The 14621-nt window shown below is 43.0% G+C and overlaps 1 protein-coding gene across 9 annotated transcripts in view; it reads right to left on the bottom strand.

Annotated features, from left to right (window-relative positions):
• The window catches only part of tenm4 (teneurin transmembrane protein 4), a 185784-nt gene that overhangs the window by 142114 nt on the left and 29049 nt on the right, over window positions 1-14621 (bottom strand). For all 9 annotated transcript variants that reach the window (XM_088427927.1, XM_088427919.1, XM_088427920.1 and 6 more), the window contains exons 2-3: window positions 13536-13836; window positions 12239-12508 (exon numbers count right to left, since the gene is read on the bottom strand). In XM_088427927.1, the coding sequence (XP_088284053.1) occupies window positions 12239-12508; window positions 13536-13764 (499 nt within the window). In that variant the 5' untranslated portion in view covers window positions 13765-13836. The remainder of the gene's footprint in view (window positions 1-12238; window positions 12509-13535; window positions 13837-14621) is intronic.

Raw genomic sequence — 14621 nt, 5'->3', positions numbered from 1 at the left:
TCAACGCCGGATATTAATACGGGCGCGGCGTGCGCATGCATAAGTAAGCAGCAGATGCGGCGGGCTGCCAGTACATTTGACTTTTCATATTTGCTGAGAATGGAGTGTCTGGTGGCAAACGGGACGAGGAGGCGGGCAGGAGGTTAAGAAGTTTCTGGCGTCTTCAGGTGAAATCGAGCGCCGTATCGACTCCGGGGAGACGAGCCAATCTATTACCAGGCGACGGAATACAATTAAAAACACACGGCAATTAAGTGTGACCCCCGCGATCGAACGCGTTCCCGATTAACAAGCTGTGTTTTCTTCTGAGGTGAAGCCACAAACGCAAACTTTGATGAGGTCATTTCAATTACCTCCGACTGAAGAGCCACACGGATGCATAATCTTCCGCCGTCGTATCGCCGATTAATCACGGAGAAATCCTAGCTTTTTAATAAGGCGCTAAGCGCGTCGCCGTGGCAACCGAACCATGCAATTGCCCAATTTACGCTACTATGTAAAGGCAGTATGGTTTAATGGCAGAAAAGAGCACTACAGATGGAGGATATGCTTTGAGGATGTTGATAGAAAAGCACAGAGGAGGTCAAAGGAGGTCAGAGGGAGCTGCGTTGTGTCTTTGTAGATCTAAAGAAAAGCTTGCGACGTGTTGGGTTAGGGTTAGGGTTAGATGAAAGCTAAGATGAAAGGAAAGGTGTACAAGACTGGGGTTGAGGCCCGCCCTGGAGACCGTGCCATTGAGCAAAAGACCGGAGGACGAGCTTGAGGTAGCGGAGATGAAGATGCTGAGGTTCTCTTTGGGAGTGACCAAGATGGATAGGGTCAGGAATGAATACACCCCATGGACAACACGGGGTCCATGGTTTTGGGGGATAATGTCAAAGATGAAGGTCATGGGAGCGAGAGAACAGGAGGCTTAGACGGAGGCAACTGATTTGCGGTGGTGACCCCGACTGACCCTCACCCTAACCCGAGAGAAGAGGAGGCTTCGATGGAGGCAATTGATTTGCAGTGGTGACCCCTGACTCACCCTAACCCTAACCCAAGAGGAGAGGTGGCTTCGATGGAGGCAATTGATTTGCAGTGGTGACCCCTAGCTGACCCTAACCCTAACCCTAACCCAAGAGAAGAGGAGACTTCGATGGAGGCAACTGATTCGCAGTAGTGAACCCTGACTGACCCCAACCCTAACCCGAGAGAAGAGGTGGCTTCGATGGAGGCAATTGATTTGCAGTGGTGACCCCTGACTGACCCTAAACCTAACCCTAACCCGAGAGAAGAGGAGGCTTCGAAGGAGGCAACTGATTCGCAGTAGTGAACCCTGACTGACCCCAACCCTAACCCAAGAGAAGAGGTGGCTTCGATGGAGGCAATTGATTTGCAGCAGTGACCCCTAGCTGACCCTAACCCTAACCCGAGAGAAGAGGAGACTTCGATGGAGGCAACTGAGTCGCAGTGGTGACCCCTGACTGACCCTAACCCTAACCCGAGAAACTAGGAGGCTTCAATGGAGGCAACTGATTCGCAGTGGTGACCCCTGACTGACCCTAACCCTAACCCGAGAGAAGAGGTGGCTTCGATGGAGGCAACTGATTTGCAGTGGTGACCCCTGACTCACCCTAACCCTAACCCGAGAGAAGAGGAGGCTTCGAAGGAGGCAACTGATTCGCAGTAGTGACCCCTGACTGACCCCAACCCCAACCCGAGAGAAGAGGAGGCTTCGATGGAGGCAATTGATTTGCAGTGGCGCCCCCCGAAGGGAAAAGCCGAAATGAGAAGAAGATGAAGACGACGCTACAACGTAAAGATCATTTTATTTTCGTTTGTCTGATAAAAAGTGACGTGAAAAGTGACTTATTTTTACCCAGCCTGACCTCAAACTGAATTAAACGTGACCGCTAATAAGAGACGAGGTCTCATGGAGCCGCTACGTGCACCAACTTAATCAATTATCACTTGTCTGTGATTTAATTAATCAGGAACAATTTGGACAGAAACAGGCGTCCGTAATATCGGAATATTGGATGTAATGTAGAGAGATGGCAAATCGGGCTCTGGCCGGGCTTAATCGAGTAAAATAATGAAAACAATTATTATCCAGCGGTAGCCGACTGACGTTAACGATCCTTTTGATAGAAGTATCTATTACGGCGAAGAGAACAACACGCTGGAAGCTTGACTTACAACGCCGGCGGAAACGTCAGTTTCAAGACAAGATATAGGGAGTGAAAAATGACTCCAGAAATAGGGGTCAAAGGCAAGGTTTTTTTGGCATGACCTGTTGCTTTTGGCAGGAAAACAAGATCTTAAAGAGAATTCCGCTTTTCAAATGTCTGCTAGCTTAATGCTAACACGCTGTTTAAAGCGAATGGAGGGGAAAAGGAAAATAGCATCGTAGCCGCGGCGATTACAGACCTTCAGAGCCACAAGCCTCGGAGCTTGGGCGATTCTTATAATAATCAATTAATCTGCCGATTTGATCGATTAATCAGATTTTTTAAACATTGCTAATGAGTCTGGTTTCATAAAGGACTAATGGATGGTAAGAATAATTTAGCGATTAATGTGGTAATGGATTAATCTTTACATCTCTACTTCAGCAGTACCTAGGATCTTCTCAACCTTTCTGGAGGTACTGAACACCAACAATTTCAGATGAACCTTCAACGAACCCTTCTTTAGTGGGTTTTTTTTTTTACTGGTGCAAAAAATTAACCCTGTATGGACATCATGTTCAAAGAACAAAACCAAAACATTTCATGAACTCACATCAAAACTCTGAGCCCGACCCACAGAACCCTTCGGGTCCAACAGAAGCTAGGTTGAGAACTACCAGACTGGGCAATAAATCTGACTCATCGTTTAGAAAATCGGCACGTTACGTATTAATCGTTTTTATTAGTATTGTTTTGTGTGAACATTTTCTCCAGCATTTGTCAAACCTTGATTGATGTTTGCTGGCTTTGTTTTCTGATTAACCCTCGTACAGAACAGCATTTTGACCATTTTGGGCGAAGTTTCTTCCACATCTTCTTAGCAGTATTGTAGCAAAGTGTGATAACTAAGTGGTGGTGCCATGTTGAACTTTGATTTGTTGTCACCATTTGAGTGAAATTTCAGCTTCCAATGCTTTCCATTAGATGAAAAATGCATTTGATGAAAAGATCAACAGATTTGACTTGTATGTTACGGTGTCCATTTTTGGGTTACTTCCTTCCAGATCATTCGCAGTAACAATGAACCATCGTCCATTTTAGGGTTTAATACATATAAATACGGAGATGCTTTAGCTCCAAAAGTTGATGTGGTAGAGGAAAACTTCCGCAGCCAAAAATAAGTAGTCAGACCTAGCTTAAAAAAAGTTTGCCACTCATTTCGCATTCTTAAAGAAAAAAAGAGACGGAAGTTGTTTTGATGTTCAATATTTGTTATCTGCATCGTTTGTTTCTTAAAAAGAAAACAAACTAGTGTTGCTCCACGTCCTGATAAGGAAATAATTAAGATCCGATTGAATTAACGTGAAACGAACTGACGCTATCTTGGTTCGATCCGAAGTCTAAAACGAGACAAAAACAAATCTGTCGGCGCCTCGACGAAAAAGAAACTCTGCGGTGGTCCGCCGATTAGGACTAGCGCGGCTATCTCGCCCGGAGCAGGAAGCCTCTCCTCAAAGCCACATAAATATAATCACGAGTGGGGATAATTAGCTGGATCTCGCGTGGGTTTTAGCGAAAGAGCATCAGGATTAGGCCGATCATCCCCTCTCGCCCGTCCCGCATCGGGCGGCGGAGGCACCCCCCCGGGGCCGGCGGATACGCCGATGCCCGTTATGACGATCCGGCAAAGTGGCGGGAGGCGGGTGTGCGGCCGCACTGATAACAAGCCCAAATTGTCCACGAGGGCCCGCGAAAGCCTGCAAATTAGCCTGCAAATGATCCGGAGAAGCTCCGCACTGTAAGCCGGGATCTGGGTCCCCACAAAAAGAAAAAGGCATAAACAAGTAAATAACCCCGCAAGAACACTGCGGCTGAGAGCGCCGCGAACCCACACATGATTTGCATCATTGCTCTTCTGTGGTGGGAAGTGCCACGAGTACAAGAACGGTGGACCCCCGGGTTATAGCGTGCCCGTCTCACGTTTTTTCATGCTGCGATGTGGAATACAGAGTTTTTCCGTCCCCTCTTTACGGTATTTTCCCCGCTTTGCAACAAAAACAACTGTCATGACCCTAGGGGCTTGGCTGTAGTTGTGTTGTTTTGTCCCAATCTGCAGGCGTTTTTAGGTAATTGCACTTATTTTCTGTTGCGGTCTAACCGCCTCCATGCAACGCGTCACTACAACGCTGGTCTGCTATTGTTCGGCCGCACTCGTTTCAAAATGGCGGAACGGTAATGCTTTGTTCGATTGTGAGTGGATACGAAAGCGTCTTTCGAGTGCATTTTACTGCTTAATTCAAAATTTTTGGATTAGCCATGCGTCCCAAGATTGCTAGTGATGTTAAAGAGGGAAGTAAGACGATGATTTATATGAAAACGAAGCTGGAGATAATCAAGAAACACGAAGCTAGCCTAGCCTAGGCTAGGCTACCCTGATTAGGGAATATGGGCATAACAAGCGCCACTCAAAGGTAGATAAATCCTTTCTATAGTTTTTATTTATGATGTTTTCCGATTGTATACATGTATATTATATATACCACAGGTGTCAAACTCAAGGCCCGGGGGCCAGATCCGGTCCTCCAGATCATTTTTTGTGGCCCACGAAATGCTAAAATACGCTAAAATAGCAAATTTGCAAGTTGTCTTTAACTTTTAAAAATCTGTGGAGAAAATACAAGCATTTTTCAATTCAGTTTTCAGTTTTTGCCGGCCTCTGATTTCAAAACTTGCTGCGTGTTTTACAAAAGCATTTAAAAAAAGATTTGACTTACACTTAGATCATACCGGCCCTCTGACAGAAACTAGAACTACAATGTGGCCCATAGTAAAAATGAGTTTGACACCCCTGATATATATGTAGCACCTACTACACTATTTGGTAGCAATTTTTAATCTGTATGTACAATTTTGATGTTTTTACCCGGGGTTCTAAACGCATTAGCTATTTAACATACGGCGAATTCACCTTACAAGCCCAACCGCGGAACGGATTCATCTCGTAAAACGGGGGCCCACTCAATAGCGTTCCCTCCTTTGTCGCAGGGGTCGAGCTCCAAACAATACACATAATTAATGAAATCTGCAAAGTACAAGTTGATATTTCTTTTGTTTATTTGATGGTTTTCTTTTCTTACACCGCATGATTTTGTTCTCGTAGTGGACCCCCGGGTTATAGCGTGCCCGTCTCACGTTTCTCACGTCTCTCGTAGTCCTCAGAACTTTCTCGGTTTTCAAAATCAGCCAGGAACATTCCGGCGATCGTACCATCACCTAAACGATCGGATTAATTCAAACATAAGCTTTCGGGCCCTTCGAGTTGCATGGACGCAACGCACCCACACGCGCGTACGCACCATGGCTGACAAAGCTACTCGCGCCGACATCAGATATGACCGGTCATCAGCAATATCACGTAACACGCGGAGAATTACGAGCCGCGGCTGAGATCGATAGCCGAAGGCTTCGGGCGCTGGCATCAAGCAAAAAGAACATTGTCCTATAAATATAAAAACTATGCGCACATCGCTGTAATATATGGACTGGATCCCATCTCTATGCGTGTGTTTACTTCAATTAGAAAAATATACCAAGCTTGCATAAAACGGTTTTTATGGCGACCGCCAAGTGATAGTGCATTAAAAAGTATGAAAAGCAGCGGAAAGGTTACGTCGGTTAATATTTAATGTTTGGAAGGAGGATAAAAGCGAGAAGCTGGAAAAAATGCTGATGTTATCTGTTTCAATGCGAAATTAGGGTAGGAATCTTATGCGGATGGTGCAGGTGTTCCGAGTTCCTATTCAAAGCGTTTCCGACGCGTCGCCGTCACGAGCGACGAGGGTTCAAATCATTGCGAGAGGCTTTCTTTTCACTGCCGGGACCTGCGACCTATCCGCACGCAGACTGTCACCGCCGCGATGCTTTCAAAGACGCGAGATCTCAACCTCAATCTTTTCAGCGGATGCACGCTTTAGCGAGGCTTTCAGCATTGCAAACGGATACACAACAAGAGCTGAGAATCACTGGGGAAGGAATTTGATTTTTTTTTAACTCATTCGATGCCAAAGACGTATTTTTACGTTTTTTTTTTTTTTAATACGGTCCAGACATTCCTGTATATTTTTTTAATGTTTGGCGAAAAGAAGTTCTAAAAATGACTGCTAATAACCTTATTAAGTGCTAAAGTAATAACTTAAGGTAATTAAGAACTAAAGTAATCTGATACTTTCAGTATTTAAATACTAAATTAATCCGCAACTTTAAAAATTCAACCTTGTAGTATTTTATATCATAAACTTTTGTCCAATCCTTTCATCTCTACAAGGCCATTTCATATCACAGGGAAAGCATTTAGAGAAGGCACTAGGAAGCTGAAATTTCACCCAGATGGTGATAAACTGTCAACGTTCGCAACGATCTAAATACTGCAAAAGATTTTAGTAATTATTTAAAGAAGTAATTAGGTAATCCATTACACTAGGTCCTAAAGTAATTGATAATTTTAGCACCACCTTTTTTGGACCGAGTTTTAGCCAAACAAAGTACCTGGGATTAACCCTAGTTAAAAAAAAAAAAAAGAATATATATATATATATATATATATATATATATATTAGAGATAGCCCTGAGTTTTTGGATTTTAGACTCAATGGGCGAGCAAACCATTTGTATACAAATAATAAAGGCCATTTTTCATAATAAGTTACGTTCTTGGTAAGCGGGATAAAGATTCTGAATTAATTATGGACATTTTTTTTGTATTTTCAAAGGCTAATGAGGCAGAAGTTTTAACAAGCTCTCCCTGAGTTGGCCTGTTTTGCGTGACTGATGACAAATGTAATTAGTGTTAAATCGCTATTTCAGCTGCTTTCATGTTTGCACCGCCTGCCTCTCATTGATTTCCTTATTCTTTTATTTCCATTCCATCCCAAAATGTCCAGTAAAACGTATCGGCGTGTCGTGTTGTCACAACAAAGTTAACACGCAAAAAGGGTCTTTTTTTTTTCTCCCTCCTCCACATCAATAGCTGTCACCATAATGCATTTTTCTTGTTTTGAATGCTATAAAAGCATCGCGTCCAATCAAACGAATGAAGCCCATCATGGCCAATCATGTATCAATTAAAGCGGCATAATGCGCTAATTGAATCTTCAAAGAGAATCCGAGCGACGGCGCACCGGCTCGTAATCAGGAGAGCGGTGTCTCCGTTTCCAGGGCAACCCCGGATTACCTACTTCACTTTAGCATACTCAAATGCTAGCGGGGCAGCCGGGACAAAAGCCTGTCATGATGTGTCGGCTCAGAGGGCCGCGCGGTGCCCGTACCGAACGCTGACGTGATCGGACCGCTTTATTTTTAGGCATGTTATTCCGATGAATAAATGATGGGACATGTTTATTTCAAGGCGACTTCTGCTAGCGATTTAACATGTCTTTCATGTCTTCAGCTGTGAGCAAATCGACATTTGCTGTTGATTTAACAGCGCGTTACATTTCAAAGAACTTGTGTGCCATCTAAGTGAGTGACGAAACAAATGACTGACATACTTGCTAGCTAAACAAGCCAGCTAATCAATGAACTAGCCAACAAACAGACTAGCAAGATAACTGAATAGCCAATGATTGACATCAAACTAGCTAACTGGCCAACTAAACGACTTTATCGTTATCTTGACGATGCCGACTACTGGGCTAACGACTGCTAGCATTCAATTTTACGGTGTGCTTGTATACCAAATATGCTAATCTAAATCCAAGAGTAGTGTGATATCCTTTAGCTTTCGGAATTGACATGAGACTAGTTCCATATAGTCAGGGTGTAACCTTTTGACCTAAGAAAATTGCTAACTAACAGACTTGCTAACTAAAAGAGCAAGCTAATCAACAATCTAAATAATGAACTAGCCTACTAACAGGCTAGCTAGCCAACTGACTTGCCAACAACTGAGTAACTAAGCATCAAACTCGCTAACTAACCAGCTAAATGACTTATCATTCATTCAACTACAGGATTATTGCTCTGACTTACGATAGCGACTATTGGACTAGCATCTCCTCGCATTCAACTTCATTGTGCTTGTATACCAATAACGCTAATCCTCATTCAACACCACTGTGGTGCCATTTAGCTTTTGGCCTTGACTAAACATTGACCAAACAAATGACTAACAAACTCGCTAGCTAAATAGTCAGCGAATCAACAATGCAAACAATGAACTAGCCAGCTAAAAGACTAACCAGCCGATTGACAAGCCAACAGCTAAACAACCTTTCATCTAACTACGGTGGTAGGGCTTACAACGCCAACTATTCGGCTAGCAACTGCTGGCGTTTAACTTTACAATGTGCTTATATACCAACAATGCTAATGTGCATTAAATAGTAGCGTGGTTTTATTTAGCTTTTGTCTCTGATACGACACTAGTTCCACAAAGTCAGAATGTCACTGGTGACGTGAAAAACGGCAGAGGTCTAATTTTTTTATTTGAATGATAGACGGTTTCTCCAAGAACTTAACTTGTTTGCTAATTTGTGTGTTTTGAAAAAGATAAAAGCGTAGCCGAGAGGCTGTGGAACCAAATAAACGGTGATCCTCCGAGCATTTTTTTTTTTGGGAGGGGTGGCCTGGAACGACGCCTAAGGGCATGAATATAATTTGAACATGAATATGATTACGAAAGTTTGTTTTGCCAATTGTCAAAGTGAGCATGAAGTTAAAAAATTGTCGAAAAACACAATTTCAAACTCAGGGTTTTCAAAATTCATTGGAATTAGGTTGCTAGCGTTTTTTTCCCCTTGTATGAACAAAAAAAGTACAAAAAACGAAAAATTCACCACTTGCTCCTATTCTATTGGCCTGAACCCATTTCTGATCGTTAATGGCTTCTTCAAACTAGCAACTAAGTGATTAAATGTATTTAGCCATTTTTAGCAAAATGCTAAATAATGCAGCGACAGACTACGCTTTTTCAAGCCGTACATCCCAACCCACTGACGCCAAATTCGTATAGTATCGGTAAGAACGATGTGATGGAAAAGGGGGGGGAAAAGTTCTTAGCGGCGGACCAAGGCTTGGAGAACGGCGTGCATGTGGGTCATGGCTAACAAAGCCAGCGGCGGCTCTTTTAAGTTACAGTAAGACTCTCGCCTGCCCGCCTTGATGTTCTACCTCCGCGGGGCCTCGCTGTGACTCAGCAAGCGCCGGCTGCTCCGAGTGTCCTCACGGGGCTCTCTTGGGAAAAGAGGCATGATGGGAAACGCACACACATACTGACAGCATTCGTGCTCTTAGGCTTGTGGAAAACAGTCTGACACACACAAAGAAACATCTTTTTTTTTACAGATACCTTGCATTTGAAAGTCAGTTTGCTTTCTTTTGGATCTCGGTGGGGGTTGTTGCATTAGCGAGATGGATAGCGAAATGTATAGCTAGCTAACCAGGAAGTTAGCTAGGAAACTATATCAAAGTCAAAGTTTTTGTGTTAGACGGAGAGTGAGATCGGTAGGACGTTAGCTAAGAGGCTAGCTAAATATGCGTGGATCGAGTTTTCGTGTTAGACGGATCGCGAGATGATATTCGGATGTTAGCTAGCTCGAGATGGATGGCTGGATGATCGATAGATAGATTGATATATACGAGTCAACTTACTAGCTTGATGATAGATAGCAAGTTATCTTTCAAGATAGATAGATAGCTAGATAGATACAGGTAGTTAGCTTGCTAGCTTGATGATAGTGAGTTAGCTTTCAAGATAGCTAGATACGAGTGGTTAGCTGGCTAGCTTGATGATAGATAGCGAGTTAGCTTTCAAGACAGACAGACAGACGGACAGAAAGAGATAGCTAGCTAGCTAGCTAAGATAGATAGAGATAGATAGATAGATAGATAGATAGATAGATAGATAGATAGATAGATAGATAGATAGATAGATAGATAGATAGATAGATAGATAGATAGATAGATAGATAGATAGATAGATAAGATAATAGATTTAAGATAATAACTCATATAACTAAAACTTTCTACCTCAAATTCTGATAAACATTCAATATATGTGGTAGCCTACTGGAGCGAAATATGCCCCCTCAAAAATAGCTTAAAAATATTGGTAGGGTGGAGGTGGTGGGATTTCAACTGTATATGTTTAGATCTTGGATTATTTACAACGTTAGCACAGAATGTTCGATTACGCAGATCCAACCTATGAGGTCATTGACGGATTTGCAAATTCACAAAAGGCAAACCATCTTCCCATCCGATCTCGCGGAAAGCCGGCCGGACGGACAAAATATCGAATGCAACGTGCGACATCCGGCCTCAAGGGACGGCCGCTCGCTTATTTGCATGCATGAAACAGCGGGTCAAGCGAATCACGTGAAGAGGCGACTCGGGGATGAGGCGCGCTCGGATGCCCGCCGGCCGGAATACATTAAAAAGCCCGCTAAATGGTTTGTTGGTTTAAAGACACTGGAGCACACACAAGAAGCCGGCCTACTTGATGGATTTTAATTAACCGGCCATATATAAATTGTATGTTATCAGGCTCAGCCGAATTAAACGCCCCGACGCAAGTGCTCTTTCTGCCCGAGCGCGTGGAATAAAAAGGCCGCTCGGAATGACGATGGCGGTCTCGTGCATGATGCCGCGAGCGCCGCCGACGCCGCGGCCGCGCCAGGAGCTTCTCTTTAATTATGGACGACCGAGGCACAATGCGGAGGCCCGCGCGCTCTTCCCCGTCCCGCACTCAAATGGATTCTCCCGCCTGCGGACATTTTCGCCGCTTAGAAAAGACTTGGGCGGATAGAAATGTAAAAAGTATTTGTGAGGTTCTCCGCAAGGCTGCGTCGGGGTAATTAGAATCTCGACGGCGGGCGCTAACATCAGCTTAGCTCTTCGCCGCCGAGGCGTCCTGGGAAGGCCCGCGCAAAGCGGCTGGATCATACTCGCGCGAATGATGTATTTATTTGGAACATACGATATAAGCTGTATATAAAAATATCGAAAGTTTGCGCACAAAATAAAGAAAATTGAAAATAAAGCGAACATAAAAAAAAATACGTTAAAAGAGGAGTAGGAAGAAGTAAAACTATTTTATTTCCAATCCTTTTTAAATATTCTTGTTTGTATAATAATATTGCTAAACAGATATAAGTTTATATAAATACATGATATACAGTATATCCATGCAGAAATACCTGTTATAAACATTCATATATAGCATATATACACTTCAAAAATATCCATATTAACATATACTTACAATAATAAAAATATACTAGCTACTCACACACACACACATATATATATATATATATATATATATATATATATATATATATATATATATATATATATATATATATGCAATAATAAAATTATATTAACTTTACAAATTCTCACAAATATGCATATGATACACTGCTACATAACACAATTAATATAATATAGTATTCTTTATATAAATATACTATGCCACAATAGGTAATTAAAACCACATAAAATAAAATTATGTACAAGTACCCTATATAAATATTCATATGTATTTATTTATGTATTTTATGTATTTCCCTATAAATATAATATGACACAATAGAACATATGTATGGGATTTGTATGTAACTAGTATATTTTTATTATTGTATCTATAGGTTTGTCTGGATATTTATAAAATATGTCTATGCTATATAAGTATTTTTATTTATTGGGTATGTATACATTATTATCCATCCTGTATTTATATATACAGCTCATATATAATGTTACCCGTTGTTTTGTCACGCAATGCATGATGGGTAACCCCGGCCCCAGGTTGCATTGCGCCACCTTTTGTTCCGACTACGTGCAATGCTAATAAAGAATTAACGCTACTCGTAGTCCCGACCATCATCGTTATATTACGTAACAACGAAGAGTGGACGTTAAAACATTTACCGTCATATTTACCACCCCTGGTCTACACCATTCCAGTAGCGCTGCGTCAACGAGGCCTCATGAAGCGTATCGATACGGAAAAACCCGTCTACCCGATAGCCGTGAGACACGGTTACAAAATAAAAAGACACGTTCATCATAAAAAGTTCACTTACCGTTCTCGGTGTTTTCGTGTTCCGTGTCGGTCAGCGTCAGATTGGAGTTGGCCCTGCTGGAGAGGCAGGAGCTCCGACCCGACTTGGGGTTGCCGCCGCGGCTCCACAAGCGAACGGCGTGCTCCGGGGACACCACGCCGTCCGTCTCCGTGTCGGCGTCCGAGCCCACGCTGACCGAGTATTCTCGCTGCGGCATGCCCAGCTCGCCCCGGTACGCCGCCACCTGGTGGCCGTCCCCGAAGCCGAGCTCCCGCAGGGAGAAGTCGGCACCTGGGGCCGGGCGGGAAAAAAAGAAGGTGCGGCTGATTAAATATGGCAGCGCGTGCATCATTTAGCGTAATGTAGTCAGCCGCGGCGGCGGCGTTCTGACCTTCAGACATGCGAGAAGCAGACATATCTTTTAATCATGCGCGTTTGTGATCTTATGACTGCATATGTAGCATTTAGCCCGTTGCTAGGCGACTAATCAAAGCCTCTCGAGATCATGTCCTCCTCCATTTTTAACAAGCTGCGTGTAGTAAAGTTGACTGCGGGTTGAAAAACTATCGAAGATTCCGCAGGGGAGCTCCTAGCGAGGCCATAAATGATGAAAATGTTGTCGCATTGCTATTTGCTCAGAGGAGTCGGCCACGTTCCGAAAATCTCCCATCGCATTCGGAATAAGTTAAACTTGTTCCCCGTCATCCATCTTGTTTAGTCCATCGCTACTCCTCGCTGTCAGGCCCCAAAATGATTTTGAATGATCTAATCTGAGCCAAAACTGGACCAATTCAGGGTCGCCGTTTTGAGCATTTTCCATGGGGGAAAAAAGTACCGGGAACTTTTTTGACACCTAAAGTCAAAATAACATGGCATATTTTAAAAAATACGTCTTTTAAAGTAACCCTCTTTAAACCCTGGGAAAGTTTGACCCAACTCAGGCTTTTTGAAGTTTGTGATATCAAAGGGAAAGCGTACAAAAAAAAAACATCAGGAGGCTAAAATATTCCATATAGCGTCAAAACATGACGACTTTCAATATGTCATGCTGCCGTCCCTTCTAAATGCTCGCAAAGGTGGTCCAGAGGTACATCCGAAAGGTGCGGTGAGCGCTATCGTGCTCATAAAAGCCGGACAAACAAACTCAGGGACTGCATTTTCCCGGGAGCTATTAACGCTCTGAATAAAAACAAAAGAACACATTGAAAATAAAAAGTGTTAAAGAATGCTTTTTACTCTATAATATGTCTTCTATTTATCGTTCAGCACCCTCAATTTTCTAGCATACAAGCTAGAAGATGAGAATAAATAATCCCACCTTGCCGGCCGAACTCGTCCACTTCGTGGTGCACCAGCTCCTTGACGCGGTTGCCGTACGCCACGCGGGCGTCGTGGTCGAAGGCCTTGAGGGTCTCGGTGGAGCTGTACGACCTGGGGTTGGGTTTGCCGTCCTCGCTGTCGGCCGACGAGCTGGTGTAGCGCCGCTCGGGGGGCTCCTGCCGAGCCGAGGTCAGCGAGCGGTACGGTCGGCGTTCCTTCACTTCCATGGCGGTGGCGCCGCTACGCTCCGTTTTTCTCTACAAAGGCCAGTCAAGCGGGACGCTTTGCTCTCAGAGGTTCTGGTAAAAGAGCGGGAAAAATAAACGTTTGGTGTTATCGCGAGATAACATTAGAATATAAAATCCAAGGCTTTTACATGCGCCTTGTAGTGTGGAAAATACGGTGAGATATTGGTGTTAATTTTCCAGATCAATTTTTATTTACTATTATTCCTTCTTTCTTTTTTCAAGAATCCAACTTTTCAGTTCCAAATTTCCAGATTAAATAAAGATTGTCTTTTTTTTCTTTAATTTCGGGCATTTTGATGCACTTTTAAGATTTTTTTAGATGCAGACTAAGCTGTACCCTGTATAAAACCCTGTAAAAAAAGTAAGGTAAACATTTGCTAAAAGTTGATTTAAATGTTCATTTTTCCTTTGTTAATGTTAAACTTTCCGACAACCTCTCATATCCGAAAATCTAACAGGAAGTCAGCCATTTTGGTTCCAAGTAGCCAGAGAATTTTTAGGCTTTTAGAGAGAATTTTTCGGCTTTTACTTTGAGTTACACTCCGAACTTTACGTGAACCTCTCATATCCGAAAATCTAACAGGAAGTCAGCCGTTTTGGTTCCAGTAGCCATTTAGAAAGAATTTTTCGGCTTGTACTTCGAGTTACACTCCGAACTTTACGTGGACTGCTCATACCCAAAAATCTAACAGGAAGTCAGCCGTTTTGGTTCCAAGTAGCCAGAGAATTTTTAGGCTTTTAGAGAGAATTTTTCGGCTTTTACTTTGAGTTACACTCCGAACTTTACGTGAACCTCTCATATCCGAAAATCTAACAGGAAGTCAGCCGTTTTGGTT

This window comes from Hippichthys cyanospilos, chromosome 11 (genome assembly GCF_059441005.1).
Source record: "Hippichthys cyanospilos isolate Australia breed blue-spotted pipefish chromosome 11, RoL_Hcya_1.0, whole genome shotgun sequence".
In the NCBI taxonomy this organism is placed as follows: Eukaryota; Metazoa; Chordata; class Actinopteri; order Syngnathiformes; family Syngnathidae; genus Hippichthys; species Hippichthys cyanospilos.
Note: the sequence above shows the minus strand (reverse complement) of the source record. Positions and strands in the feature narration are given on the sequence as shown.